The sequence below is a fragment of the Plecotus auritus genome (genome assembly GCF_963455305.1).
Source record: "Plecotus auritus genome assembly, chromosome: 6".
Taxonomy (NCBI): Eukaryota; Metazoa; Chordata; class Mammalia; order Chiroptera; family Vespertilionidae; genus Plecotus; species Plecotus auritus.
In genome coordinates this window covers 28,168,413-28,183,788 of record NC_137773.1, presented here as the reverse complement: position 1 = coordinate 28,183,788, position 15,376 = coordinate 28,168,413, and the positions used below count along the sequence as shown (strand labels likewise).

Below are 15,376 nucleotides of genomic sequence, written 5' to 3'. Positions count from 1 at the left end.
AAATAAAGTGGGAGAGAGGATGGAGGCTCCCTGAGGTAACTCATCTAAAATAATGTCGTTAACAAAGGCTGCTCTGAGTAGGTAACACTTGAATGGAGACCAGAAGGATGAGAAGGAGTGAGCTAAGGAAAAAGTTGGGGTAGTGGTCCATAATTGTGGAACCTGAATGACTGGGTTATAAAATAGAGTAGAGTAGGCTGGGACAGAATGAAAAATATGGAAGTGTTTTGTATTTAATTATAAATGTACTAGAGGCCCGATGTATGAAATTTGTGCAAGAGTAGGCCTTCCTTCCCCCCAGCTGCCGGCACCAGCTTCCCTCTGGCCGCCGGTAGGCACCCAGGACCCGGGCTTCTCTTGTAGCCCGGCTTTGTCTGGAAGGTCATCCGGAAGGACATCTGGTCTAATTAGCATATTATGCTTTTATTATTATAGATATTTATTAGATATAATGCCAAAGGTATTTCTTATTGTGTACTGTAGTTTAAAAAAATGGATATTTATCTAGGGGAAGAGCTTTTCAGGCAGAAGGGACACCAAGTGCAAAAGTTGCGAGACAAGACCGAGATTTGGAGTGCTGGAGGGCAGCGAGGAGCCCAGAGTGGCTGGAGCACAGTGAGGGTGGGTTGGGGTGGGAGGAGGTGAAGTGGAACGGGTGGGCAGGTCACACTGGGTCTTGCAGACCATGGTGGAGGCTAGAAGAAGGCATTGAAGGGTCTGTGAGAACATCTGATTTAGATTTTAGGGAAGGTATTCTGGATTGGAAGGGGAGGGAGGGATTGAGAATGAAAGCGGGGAGAGCAGTTAGGAGAGGAGTGTAAATGCCTGAGATGATGTGGCTGGTTTAGGGTAGGAGCAGGCATAGAAACCCATCTATTCTGATGTCCCTGCTGATAATAACAGAACACTTCGTGGTTTTCAAATTGTTTGCATCCTTTAGCTCATTTTATCTTTGAAACAGCTCTGCTCAGAGCAAGGGCAGATATTTTCATTTCCACCCTCCAGGTGTGGGGAAGAGACCCAGAGAGCCACGGACTTGAGCCGGTCTCACCAGCTAGACAAGGATAGAGCTGCAGCTCCAACCCAGGCATTTGCTCTGCCAGCTCTCTGCCTGATGCTGGGCGGTGCTGTTTTTCTCAGAGGACTTTTCTTCTGGCTCCTTCATCCTGCCTGACTGCAGGAGGCACTTTGCCGATTGTCAGAATGACCCTTTTCCCAGTTGCAGTCTCAGTTGGCTGAGAGGACATCAGGGCTGTGGGATAGTCAGGGAACTCAGTGTAGGGAGGCGGTACTGCCTAGTGGTTCAAAGACAATCAAGAGCCTTGGAGGCACATCAACCAGGACAGAAGTCCCAGCTCTGCCCTGTACTTCATTTTCCTCTTGTAAATTAGAGGTAAAGATAATATCTTCTTTTTAGGAATTTCATGAGTATTAAATAACTAGAATCAATGAGGTTTGAATAAGGTAACATATGTATAGGTATGGCACAGCGCCTGGCACAAAGTTAAGTGCTCATCTAACTATTATCATTATTCTTATTTCTGTTTGATTTGTTTTTAAAAACTATCTTCAGAGATTTTTCTGGCTTGCTTGTTGAATGTTCTCCTTAGGAGGTGACTTGATTTTTCTCCAAAATTCCATCCTATTTGTAGGCAGACAGTCAAGTGGACCTGGTCCGGCAACATTTCTATGAAGTATCTCTGGAGTATGTCTTCAAGGTGCAGGAAGTCCAAGAGAGGAAGATGTTTGAATTCGTGGAGCCTGTAAGTAGATGCTTTCATCCCCATCCCTTATTCCAGCTACTTAGGTGGCAAGCGATCTAAGCTATTGATGAAGAGGTTGCCCAGCCCTGATGCTGGGCCTTCTGGTAAAGAACAGAGCTTTCTCAGTCTGGCCTCCCTGGGTTTTTCCTGTGGTCATTCCCATACAACTCCAGGTACGGTGGCAGTGCATTCTTCTAGCCACCCTGAGTGGTCCTGTCTGGTTTGCAGGTGGAATTAGTGACAATAAGGGAGGAGTGGATTTTTCATCTTGCCAATCAATAGTGATTACACTTTCTTCCTCCCTCCCCCCTTCCTGTCTCCCTCAAATAATCCAAAGGTAGTAGTAACCCACGAAATAGGAGAATGTACAGACCTTTCTCTTTTGCCTTCTGAGTTCAAAGCACCTCTTCATCCCACTGATACCTTAAAAGATGCTTTATAGTGTGATTTCTCACTCTATTGGTTATAACCAGAGTCACTGGATGCACTGTGGTGGGATTTATACTTGGGCAGTGTCTCTGTGGCCATGAAAGGTTGTAGTGTGGGAACAAGTCTGGCTTTGGTTTAGGCCACCCCATCGTGGTTGTAGTTACATGCATGAAGCTGCCCCATCCCACCCTGGCACTGTTCAGAAGGCTTCATAGAAACACCAGAAGATCATAAGGGTCTCAACTCAAAACTCTTTCAGATCTTGCATTTTTCAGTCAAAATGCAGCTTCTGATTTAGACCTGGGATCTCTATCCACATAAGATTCTTATCGACCTAGAGTTAAGAAAGAGTAATTCTCTTAAGCAAATAAGAATAAAATTATAAGAAACGGAAAGAAAATGACTATTTTTTTTTTAAGTAAAGAGTGTTTTGTACCCCATGTCTAATTTATAAACTTTTGGGATGCTTTTTAGGCAGGTAGACTTGCTGATAGTTTTTTCAAGGCTCCAGGTGGCTTTGGAATTTGATGCTGACATCTTTTACTATACTGGAATTTCACTCGCGGTCACCTTGTCTGGCAAAGTTTTAAAAATCCTTAATTACTTCAGTCTTCTATCTGAATATTGGAAACTTTAGAGCCAGCTTCCTATCTACCGTGTTTCCCCGAAAATAAGACAGTGTCTTATATTAATTTTTGCCCCCAAAGACACGCTAGGTCTTATTTTCAGGGGATGTCTTATTTTTCCATGAAGAAGAATACGGTACACATTTATTGTTAAATGAAAATAAAGGAAATTTATTACCTGTATACGGTACGGTAGTACAGTAGTTGTCAACACAAACCAGACAAACTGTGAATCCTACTGTATCAAGAATTTACTCATTTATTCAATGAAAATCATGTCATCATCTTCTGGAACATCATCATAACAATCCAATTCCTGAATTTCCTGGTGAATTTCTTGTGACTCCATTTCTTTCAGAATCAGTGACCAAATCTCTCATGTTTAGAAATAGCACTGTCTTTAAATGAGTACTTCTTGTCAAGGTAGCCTTGCTCGCAGTGCATTTGCAATGCAACTGTCAGTGATTTTCTCCCATGAATTCTTCACCCAAGTCACAACTTCTTGCAGTTTAGGTTTCACAAAGTTTCCACGCTGATTTCTCTCCATTCTATTTTCAATGTAGTCATTAATTTCCATGTGCAAATTGTCTTTGAATGGCTTGTTTATTGCAACATCAAGAGTCTGGAGATAGGCCGTCATTCCTGCGGGAATCATTATCTGATCTATTTTTCTTTCGTGAAGAAATATCTTCATGTCTTTAGCGCGGTGAGTGCTGGCTGCATCCCAGACTAGCCGACCTCTTTGGCTCCCTCGCATAACAAGCGGCAGCATTAAATCGACCCACTTCCTTATAACTGCTTGTGTGGCCCAGGCTTTTTCAATTTCAGGAATAAAAACGCCCAAAACACGTTCAATCTTTTCCTTCTTGCCCTCAGAAATGATTAAAGGTGGGATTTTAGTGCCATTCAGACGAATTGCCAAAATACAGGAAACACGTGCACTTTTGTAAGCAGTGGAGGAAATGTACACTAAGGAGGCACCCCACTGTTCAATTGTTGTTTGAGATGATTGGCCCATAAACACTGCAGTTTCATCCATAGCAATCATGTTGGAAAGATTGTATTTAGAGAAGTCAGCATCATCAATAAAGGACTTGAATGCAAGTGCTCGCTTAATAACTTGAGTATCTTCCAACCTAAACAATGTTGTAGATCTTCTTAAAGACAGTTCACTTTGCTGAAGGAAATTATCCAGCCAGTGCTGTGATGCTTTGAAGTCTTCGGGGCTATGTCAAACTGTGGTGCCATTGCAAGGGCAAATTCTTGAATCTGAGCCCTATTCACAACCAAAGCCTTTGCTCTCCTGTCAACAGCCCATTCACAGATCAGGTCTTCCAGCTCGGAAAATAATGGTTGCTGACCTGATCCACACTTGCGCTTTTTAGCATTTCCCTTGTCCACTTGTTCAATGAGGTTACCATACTCTGCTCGCCATTTTCAGACCAGTCGGATACTCAACATCTTCTCTTTGCAGAAAGCAGTAAGATTTTGGCCCCAAGTGTCTTCCATGATTCCTTTCTTGTACTCCATGGAGTAGCTTTTTCTTTTTGCGCTCATTTCTAGGGGTAAAAAAAAAAAAAGGAATTGGGGTATCAAGGTGGGGGGAGGGGGATCACTCAAAATGACACAGGGGGGATCAAGGGGGGAATCAAAATGGCACAGGAGAATCAGAGGGGGGATTACCATTTTAGTAACCCCTTTTGATCCTCCTGTGTCATTTTGATTGTCCCCTCTGATCCTCCTGTGTCATTTTGATTGCCCCCTCTGATCCTCCTGTGTCATTTTAAGTGATCCCCCTCCCCCCACCCCTGTGCCACTGAACACCTTCACCAGACATCCCCTCTACCCTTTTATCAGACATTTACCCCCTGGGGCCTGCCTGGGGACTGTCACTGGGCTTGCTGGGGCCTGGATCTGGGCTGGAGCAGGGTCTGCCACTGACTGAGAACCTTCAGTCATCATGAAGGCAGCCGTGAGCATCAGGTAGTGTCACCAGAGACAGACCAGCACTCACCACCTTCGCCGCGTCCCGTCCGCTCTAATCCTCCTGTTCTTCTACACGCATCTGTGAAAGACTCCTCCTCTCTCCCGCCCCGCGCTCACCGCTCACTCGACCTCCGCTCCACCTCCACACAGAAGTGACGTCAGGACTCCGCGTAATGTCACTGGTTGCTAGACGCCAGTCGGGGCGGCCCTAGCGACCAGTTTACAGTAAATTAATTTCCATTCTGAGACAGAGCCTGGGCCTTATTTTCAGGGGATGCCTTATATTTCACTCAGAAGGAAACCTGTAAGTAGGTCTTATTTTCGGAGGATGTCTTATTTTCGGGGGAACACGGTAGCAGTGGTCTCTGCCACAGTGGGGTGTGCCAGGTGGGAGAAGCCATCTGTCAGGGAAATCGAGCTTGTTGGTTTCTCTGCTTAGGGCATAGAGGTGTGAAAGCCAGGCTTTCAATCAGTGGTTTACCGAAGACTGTTTCCTGTGGTCGGCAGGAATGAAAATGCTGTCTCAGAATTTGCCTTTGGAATTTTTCTTTGCTTTTACTAGAATTTCTAGTGGGGAAAAAAACACATTGCGATTCTAATCATCCTTATGTTATGTATAATATGCTGATTAATATTACTCTATAGTTGCCTAATTTGGATGAGTTGCATTTTAATTGGCCCATGCTACATTTTTGAGCTGAGTTTTTTTGCCACTTTGATCTCTCAGTAGGTATTCCTAGTGAATCAGATATTGTATTTTTTAGCCATTGCTGGCTGACAACCACAAAACCTCATAAAGAATAGGCATTTATTTTTATATCTCTGTAGGGTTCATCCAATCTAGGCTAGGCTCAGCTGGGTGAGTCTGCTGACTTAGGTGGGCTTTCCTCCTCTTCCTCCTTCTTCTCCTTCTCTTCCTCCTTTTCCTGTTTGTCTCTCCCTCCCCCAAGAAATCTACAAGGTTTTATCCTTCTATGTACTGGCATTCTGCTGTAGTATATCAGTTCTTGATTCTTTTGAGAGGCAGTATAGCATCATTGTTGAGCGCTCTAGAGCCAGACTGCCTAGATTTAAATCCCAACTCAGCCATTTTCTAGCTGTGTGTTCTTGGGGGAAGTTATTTGTTCCTCTGAGCCTCAGTTCCCTCATCTGCAAAATGGGTAAATAATACCACCTTAACCATATCAAGATGTTATGAGGATTAACTGAGTTTGTCCATGTAAGATGCTTAGAACAGAGCTAATCTAATTAGCACACAATTTTATATATTTATTGTATAATTGTTAATTAGCATCTAATTATTTATTTTTATTTTTAAAAATATATTTTTATTAATTTCAGAGAGGAAGGAAAAGGGAGAGAGAGATGGAAATATCAATGACGAGAATCATTGATTGGCTGCCTCCTGCATGCCCCCTACTGAGGATTGAGCCTGCAACCCGGGTATGTGCCCTTGACTGGAATCGAACCCGGGACCCTTCAGCCCGCAGGCCGATGCTCTACCACTGAGCCAACCCAACTAGGGCAGTTAGTTCATTATTTTTTAGTAAATCTAAAAGCATTTATTTACTGATTACCATAGGAAATGCTGAAGACCCAGCAGCTGTGTGTGAAGAGCTCACAACCTCACTGGGGAAGCAAGATGCATACAGGAGACGGGTTGCCAAGGCAGCAGGCAGTTTAGTGCCAGATTGGACAGGATGGATGGTATAGAAGTGCCAGAACAGTTGAAAGAGTAGAAAACCATTGTGGTTTGCAGATGTTCCTTAAGTCATAAAGGTGAGGCACCTGGAAACCTAATGAAAAAAATAATTCTGGTCTCATGTTAGATTGAAGAGAGTTGCCCACATTAAATTAAATGGGTCGGTTGAGAGTCTGGGTATAGGATGCAGATGTTGAACCTTCACTTTTCTACAGGAGTTCTTGTTTGTGAATACACCATCTTCCAGACAGGCCAGTGGTTTCAGGAGCTGTGGAGAAGAGACTCATGGAAGGAAAATGCCACTGGCAAGATCGGTGGTCCTCAAAGTCTTAGAAATACAAATTCTCAGGCTCCATCCAAGCCCAAAATTGGCAGGTGGGGGCCCAGTAATCTGTATTTTAGTAAGTCCTTTAGGTGATTCTGCTGCATATTAAAGTTTGAGCCACTGGCCTACATTGTACAAAAGAACATGAAATAACAATTGATACTGGCTGAAACTGTGTGTCCTGTGCCGGTATCACATACATTACCTACATTGTCATCCAGTCCTTATAATATCTGGGAGGGTAGGTACTATTTTTATATCTGTTTTCAGATGAAGGAGTGGAAGCACATTTATTTACTTCTTCAAGGTCACATTCAGTAAATGGGTTGGTATTTATAGTTTGAGTTGGTTGCAATGAAAGGACTCTTCTAACCACTCAAGGAGCTCCCATGCCCATTGACTATGTTCATTTGTTTCTTAGAAAGTAACTTCACGTACCAGGATGTAATTGACCTTCAGAAAAAGAAACAAAATTTTAGTGTTCCAAGGAAGAAAAATCAGACTTCTGGGGTCTGAACTATACATACATCTTTTTGTGTGTGTGCACCCTGGAAGCCTTCATTTTCTTGTTGAGGTACTAAATGTTCTGGACATTTGGATCACAGATTATGATGTACTGACTTCATGAAGGTGAAGCCCTGCTCCGTCTGTTCCCCACGTTTTCATAATTGAAGGTTACCCAGTGCTACAGAGAACTCATTCTCACGTGTCAGATGCTGCATCCTCTTGAGTTCCATCTCCTGAGTGTTCTTGGTGCTGTGCCTTCCTATCATTTCTCACTGCTCCTGCCCCATGGCAGGTCTTTGTCCTTTCTCTTTGGTCTGTTGCATTCTGTCCTGTTCCGCCTTCTCAGTCCAGCCTGGACTGTTAGCACAGTGCATCTTCTAACACATCAGTGTGATTATCTCTCTTGCTGAGCAGCTCCTGCTGGCACTTGTGTGCTAATCTAAGCCCATTTCATAGATGATCTCAGTGTGTACACAGCCCAGTGTAGGTAGCATTATTGTTCTTCTCCTGTAAAAGATGAGCTAAAGGCAGTTACATGACCTACCCAGCCCAGCTTTTCATCATACTACTGTCTGTCCTTTTTTGTATGAATCAATGCTTCTTGGCAGCTACAGTAGTTTGCTGGGTTTCCTGTAGACAGGTACCACAACCAGGTATCTTAGAGCAACAGAAATGTAATGCCTCATAGTGTAAAAGGCAAGAAGTCTAAGGTCAAGGTGTCGATAGGGCATGTTCCCTCTGAAACCTGCAGGGAAATGATTCTTGCTTTCCTCTTCCCAGTTTCTGGTGGTTTGCTGGCAGTATTTGTCATTCCTCAAATTAAAGATGCATCTGTCCTATCCCTCATCTTCCCTGTGAGTTTCTGTGTCCCATTTCTCTGTGTCCCTTTTGTAAGGATACCAGTCATTTTAGATTAAGGCCTAATGGCTTCATTTTAACTTGATTACTTCTGTAAAGACCCCGTTTCTAAATAAAATCACATTTTGAGGTATGGCACTCAGGACTTAAACATATCTTTTGGCTGGAGGGGCAGGGTTGTAGACACAATTTAACCCATAACGATAGCTCTATTCTATAAATGGAAACAACCTAAAGTTATCAGATAGTCCAGAGTGATGCAGCCCACTAAAATGAAGGAGTTGCATTTTTGCTTATTTAAAAATAAATAAATTAGATCAATGTTGTCAGCTAGGAATGGATTTTTTTTTTTACAGGTATTTCCTGAGGAACACAACGATGAAGGTGCAGGCAAAGGGAGGTGGGGAAGGTCTTGGTTGTTCTGTGACTATTCAGGGAGGAGCTTGGGTGGCCATACTGGCTTCTTTTGTCTGACAAGCAGGTGAGGTTGCAGCAAGCTCTTCCTCTGTGTGTTTGAGTTGAAACATTTCTTTGAGGCAGACAGATATTTCCATCTCTGGAGTCCTTCTCCGTGCCTCGCCTGGCACCCCCAGGAATGGACTTTCATTTCCCACCGGGTAACAGATTCAAGGTTCATACGGTTTGTGGGAAGGGTATGTCAGCAGGTGGGGTAAAGAGAAAAGATGTTACATGGGGGAGAAAGAAGGGAAAATGGGCCAAAGGTAGCAATGTCTAAGGAATCACTTTCCATAGAAAAATGGGTGATAAGGCATGATACCAAAGGAAGTGAAAACCAAAATAAATATAGTAACTCTGCCTTTGGAGCGCTTGTGTGTGTGCCCGGTGGCATCTTAGTGAGCTGTTTGAGATATTTAATTACTCTGCTCAAGAGAGGCTTTGTTGACTTTAAGGGAAGGATAAATCAGAGTTAATAGGAGGAATGACCTTAGAACTAGCTGCTTATCTTCTGCTTTATTCTCCTGTAGGGAATAGTTCAGTGCCTCGGAAAAGTGATGGGCACAGCATTCAAGGACAGCAGTGAGGGAAGAGCTAGAAGAGTTTTCATTGTGAAAACCGACACTAGGTTTGTCATCTGAGCCCCTTCATTACTGGAGCCATCTAGAAGGAAAAGTATGGGCCTTCTCAAAAAAGTATTCTACATAGAGTAAGTCCAAAGGCTTGGTCATCCTTGAAGCAAGCGTTTGTCATTAGTCTTTGGTGACTCTATGTACCTTACCGCCCATTCATTGACTTAGGTTAGGGATCTGTCTGTGGTGCCACTAGATGATTTTTTTTTTTACAGCCAGAGGATCCAGCAATGCCTGCTCCCCCTCCTTCCATGAGGATCTCAGGGGATGGGTGATGCAGGGGCAGTGGCAGTGGAAAGTCAAGGTACTACATTGTTGTAAGCTGGATTTTGTCTGACTTCCTAGTACAGAGATCTTTGATAAACTGGGCTGAGCCACAGGCCCAGCCCAAAGACAGGTCTTTCCCCTGATCTCAGTTAGCGTTGCACATACCTTGGTGCTTTCCATTTCTGTCACAAGCATGGTGGGAGAGTAGTAGTGTGGAATGAGTTCCCCCATTATTAGGGCTGACTCTCAGAAAAGGAGACTTAGGTGAAAATAAGTGAGACCACAGTTAATAAGTAAAGGTATCTTCATTTAGGGACAGAAAAACTAAATACAACATAAAGTAAAGCAACTGTGTCTGATGTAACATGTGGTAGAGGCAGATCAGAGAGGTCAGAGTGGACCATTTAAAACATGTGAGTCAGCATTGAAGTTCCAGTTAGAACGGGTATGGGTCCCCAAATTCAGTAGAACTGAGCCTAGGATAGAAGTGAAGTTCTGGTTCTTCTAAACCTTGTTCAAGCTCTGACTATAATCCTTTTTCAGATTGAGGTTTGGAACTGAGGCAAGATGTGTAGAACTCGGGGAGGGCCCAGGGCAGCCTTGAGGCTTGCACCTAGGCTCAGAGAAAAGACCAAAGGGACGTTTATTCCGCTGGAGAAGGGAAGGCTGGCAGGGGCCCAGGGCAAGGACATTAATAGTTGTTAAGTATATGAAGGCCTCTTATAAGAATTTTAGTGGACAGATGTTTGCACTCTTCACTAAAGACAAGACTAAAGACAAGAAACGTCGAATAGCACGTCATACCTCAGGGAAGGTAGGGGAGGGTGGGGGTAAGGGGGAGAGATCAACCAAGGGACTTGTGTGCATGCATATGAGCCTAATCAATGGACACAGACAACAAGGGGGTGGGGCATAAGTGGGGGGTGGGGGGTTATGGGGGAATAAGGACACGTATGTAAAAAATAACAATTTAAAAAAAAATTTTAAAATTATAAAAAAATTTTAAAAAAAGACTAAACAATGAATGGGTTTACCTTTAGCCCAAGGCAATTTAAATGAGAATTTAGGGAAACCTTTGTACCTAAAAATGTGGGAACGTGGGAGTATTTTTTTTAAAAATATATTTTATTGATATTTCACAGAGAGGAAGGGAGAGGGATAGAGAGCTAGAAACATTGATGAGAGAGAAACATCGATCAGCCGCCTCCACTGAGGATGTGCCCGCAACCAAGGTACATGCCCTTGACCGGAATCGAACCCGGGACCTTTCAGTCCGCAGGCCGACATCCACTGAGCCAAACCGGTTTCGGCCGTGGGAGTATTTTAATAAAGGAATCCATAGTGCTTACTTTTGAATAGTTGAGGGAAAGCTGAGAAGCACACTTGAGCTGAAGTCTGACCTGGATGATTTTTTATTTTTATTTTTATTTTTTTAATATATTTTATTGATTTTTTACAGAGAGGAAGGGAGAGGGATAGAGAGTTAGGAACATCGATGAGAGAGACATTGATCAGCTGCCTCCTGCACACCCCCTACTGGGGATGTGCCTACAGCCAACGTACATGCCCTTGACTGGAATCGAACCTGGGACCCTTGAGTCTGCAGGCCGATGCTCTATCCACTGAGCCAAACCAGTTAGGGCTGGATGATTTTTTTTGGTTTGACTTTGCTTGTTAGACTTCAGATTCAGAATATACCAGCTTCCTTTTCTTTCTTTCTTGTTGGTTATCAATGTAACCACACACTTCTGCACAGTAACCTGGTATTACAAACGTATTAGGAGAAGACTAACTTGGAGCTCTGGTCTTTACTTTTCTGACGAAATGTTTATCTTAAGAGGTGGTGAGGCTCACAGGGTAAGAGCTTGGGTGTTGTTGTCAAGGAGATTTGGCTTCAAATCCTGGCTGCCACTTACTGTGTGTTTTGGGGCAAGTTACTTGACATCTCTGAGTCTACCTCCTCATTATGAAAATGAAGATAACAATGGTACGTACCTAATAGGTTGCTGTGAGTGCTCAGTGAGACAGTGCACATAAAGTTACCGTGTCTGGAATACAAATAGTGCTCAGTAAGTGATAGTCATTTTATTACTTTATTCTAGATTTTCAACTGGGTTTGGGAACTCAGATACAACTACATAATAATCTCTTTGGCCTACTTATGTGGTGAACTCTGCCCTTCTACCTCATTGCAGCTACTGGCATTCTTGCAAGGACTTTTCACTTTCTATCACCACGGTTATGAACTGGCCAAGGATTTCAGCGACTTCAAGATGCAGCTGACCATTAGCATACAGAACGTGAGTGGGCAAAGGGACAGACTTCCTTTCCTCGGTTAAGGGAAGGAAAAAACAAATTATGGTTCTGGTTGCATAGAGAGCACTTATCTGGGATGGAATGCAGGTAAGGGGGGAGGGTCAGTCTTTCTTGGTTCAAAGGGCAGATGGGGGCAGGCTTTTCTAGGGTCTTGGTGGCCACAGATTAGAACATCATCCTATTCTCTATTATTTCAAAGCACTATTTATGTTTTCGGAAGTGCTGCTGCTGATTATGTTTTAAATCTGCAGCACCAGAGTCAGGATTTCCTTTGGCTGTGGAAGGCCCAGCCCAGCCCAGCCCTGCCCTGCCCTGCCTTGCCTAGCCCTCTTCTGTGCATCTAGCTGCCTGGCCACAGGAGACCTTGGAGAGAGAGAGAGAGAGAGAGAGAGAGAGAGAGAGAGAGAGAGAGAGAGAGAGAGAGAGAGAGAGAGTTAGTTAGTTTAGGAGTAGGGGTGGGGCACACATGCTGACCTCCAGCTCAAAGGATGTGCTCTTGTTCAACTCCTAGTAAAGGCTGAGAGGAAATCCAAGTCAGTGTGGTTTACTCAGCAGGGCCTCTTGGTGCTCAGAATCCTGCCTAAGGTCTTTGGTTAGCAGTTACTGGGGCCTGAGCCCCCTTCTTAATCACGTCTGGCCATGTTAGTATGAACATTGTCTTTGTCTCTAGAGGATCCTATGGAGAAAAGAAACCAAATGCATCCATGTGGGTTGTATTGCATGGCTTTTGGAAGCCTGCAGCTCGCTCTGACAGGAAGTTGCAGAGTCTGGGAAAAGGTTTCACAAAGCATGGCTTCCCCTTTGGCTGGCTTCCTCAGAGGGCCAACGGAAGTGGAGATTTACACGTAGCAGGTTTACAGGGAGCAGTGTTGGCAGAAATACTTGTGAGAGAGTGAAGTCCCTGCAGGAGAGGTTGAGCTGAGATGCAGTTGAGGCAGAGGCCTCAGTCCTTGCCCTGGGTGCCCTGGAGCTGGGATGGCCTTTGGAGCCGTGAGAATGGAAGCAAGGGGATCTTCCCCTTTTGTCCACAGACTAGTCATTGGGTGGGTACAGGCTGCCCTGGGGAAGGAAGTATCCCTCAGTGAGGCAGCTCCCTTTGGAGGAGGGAACCATCTGCGATATCAGCCACCAACATTGCCTGCAGCTGGAGGATGAGCCCCTCAGGCCTGAGGGGAGCTGGGGGCATGCCCTCCTGTGGAGCAGAATCACCTTGGATGCTCATTTCAAATACACATATCTGGGTCCAGAGGTACTCATTTCATCTTTAGGAGTGAGGCCTGGGCATTTACATTTACTCCAAGTTTCTTACGTGATTTTGATGGTCCTTAGAGTTTGAGAGACAATCTGGTAGAGGACCTTAAGGCTAAAGTATACTTCTTGAATATTTGCCTAATTCTTAGATGGCTGACTTTAGAACTAAATTATCTGATTTTTAGATATAAGAATTCTATTGGTTGAGGTTCTGAATTGTTAGAGGTGGGATAGGGTTTTATTTCTTGGATTTGAATATAATTCCTTTCATCCTAGACAAGAAATCGCTTTGAAGGCACCAGGTCAGAAGTGGAATCACTGATGAAAAAAATGAAGGAGAATCCTTTGGAGCATAAGACCATCAGTCCCTACACCATGGAAGGGTACCTCTACATTCAGGAGAAACGTGAGTGCCTGTGGCGACCAACAGCTTGGGGTGTGCGCATGCTTTTTGCCCACAAGATGAAGGGTGTGTCCAGTGGTGCCTGGCCAAAAGTTTTGTAAACACAGGTTTGGGTGAATGAGAGTATTTTCATAGTTCAGTTTCCTAGGGGAAGGGTGGTGTCCACAAGTCTTGTCTACAGCCAAGGGACATGTTCTGTTTTCTTTATAACTGGCATGCATTGAGGTTCCATGGTGCTTCTTTTCTCCCTCATGTCTCTCAACTCTTGAGGTGCCTGTCCCCTTAGTTTAGCTTTGAACACCATACCTTTGGCATGGAAGACTTGGGAAAATCTTGCCTGATAGACCTAACTGTCCATTAGCAGTCATATCCTTTGGTGGACTTACTATTTAGTGATTTTGTTTTCATTTGAGACTTGTTTCAGCAAGGCCCAAACAACCATGGTGCTTTTTCCTTCTTCTCCTCAAGTCATACCAACACTTACATTTTATGATAAATAGAAACAAGAGCTCATTCCCAGAGCCAGGAAGAAGACTCATCATTGCTTTACTGGTACGATGTCAGGAAAGAAATGCCAGGTGCTGGTGACACGGAGTTTTCAGTGATGACTCTCAAATTCATGCCCTAGGCCTAGGGGAAGGCTTTATGACTGATGAGGCTGTGCACTCCCAGCTTGATTCATGCAAGCAATACTAGGGGGGAAAGATAGCAGATTGTTTTCTTTAATGAATAGCTTTTCTCCTAGTCTCCTACTCCTGCTTTCTTGGCTGGACACATTACTTCTCCCAGATTTTTCCGGTTTTGTGCTTTTATGTCCTTCTGTTGATTTTGGGTTAGACAGATGTCTTCATCTGGAAGCTTCCCGATGGAGCAGAAGTAGAACACTTGGTTTCAGTGATTATTCTATTCACTGATTACTAAGCATTTGCATGGGCTTAAAATTGTTCCCTGTGGACAACAGGGACAGTATTGTGGTTGGAGGTTGGAGCATTGGTTGTGATAAGAACTTCATGTCCCTTATTCTTATAGGGACGAGCTTGTTGAGGTTTGTAGGAAACAAGCTACTTTAGTTCTGTGTTTCATATATACCTGATGTAAGGGGATGCCTTGTTTGCCCAGTGAGAAGATCTGTCCCCCCAAATTTAAGGTGAACTTGAAAATATAAATTCTTAGGACTGCAAAAATATAGTCAAATGTCTACTTATAATGCTTAATTTATTAATATTATTCACTTACATAGGTAAAATTAGTATTGCATTTTTGCACTCTCACATTACATTGTACAGTTTTATTCAAACACTTCACGTGCTCTTTCAGCATTAATGTCTTGATTATCATTGGTTCCACGTTTTATTTCTCTAACACAGTAGCCCAGAGCATATCATTGGGATACATCTTTATTTTTTCTTGGAAAGTTTTTGTAATATTATTTGAAGTAATGCAAAACTTAAAGAAGGTTGCAAGAATACTGTAAAGAACAATTGTATGACCTTTACCCTGATGCCCGAATTTTTATCATTTTTCCATAGTTATATCATTCTTTCTCTGTATGGGTGTGTGTGTCTGTGTGCACATCATAGTCACACATACATACACAATTTTAATTTTTTCTGAACCATTTGAGGACAGGTTGCATATACCATGCTCTTTTACTTCAGTGTATATTTTCTAAAAATAAGGATATTCTTTTATGTAACCATAGTTATCATATGCAGGAAATTTAACTTTGATAAGATAGTTAATATAAATGACACTGTCTATTCCAATTTTGTTAGTTGTCCCCATATAAATACCCTTAGACAGCATTTTGTTTTTCTCCAGGGCAGGAGCTCATACTGTGGTTAGTTGTTATGAC

The 15,376-nt window shown here is 43.4% G+C and overlaps 1 protein-coding gene across 4 annotated transcripts in view; it reads left to right on the top strand.

The window, feature by feature from the left end:
* Positions 1 to 15,376, top strand: part of ARHGAP26 (Rho GTPase activating protein 26) — a 428,404-nt gene that overhangs the window by 123,492 nt on the left and 289,536 nt on the right. For all 4 annotated transcript variants that reach the window (XM_080672378.1, XM_080672379.1, XM_080672377.1 and 1 more), the window contains exons 6-8: positions 1,653 to 1,763; positions 11,747 to 11,851; positions 13,395 to 13,524. In XM_080672378.1, coding sequence (XP_080528504.1) covers positions 1,653 to 1,763; positions 11,747 to 11,851; positions 13,395 to 13,524 — 346 coding nt within the window. The remainder of the gene's footprint in view (positions 1 to 1,652; positions 1,764 to 11,746; positions 11,852 to 13,394; positions 13,525 to 15,376) is intronic.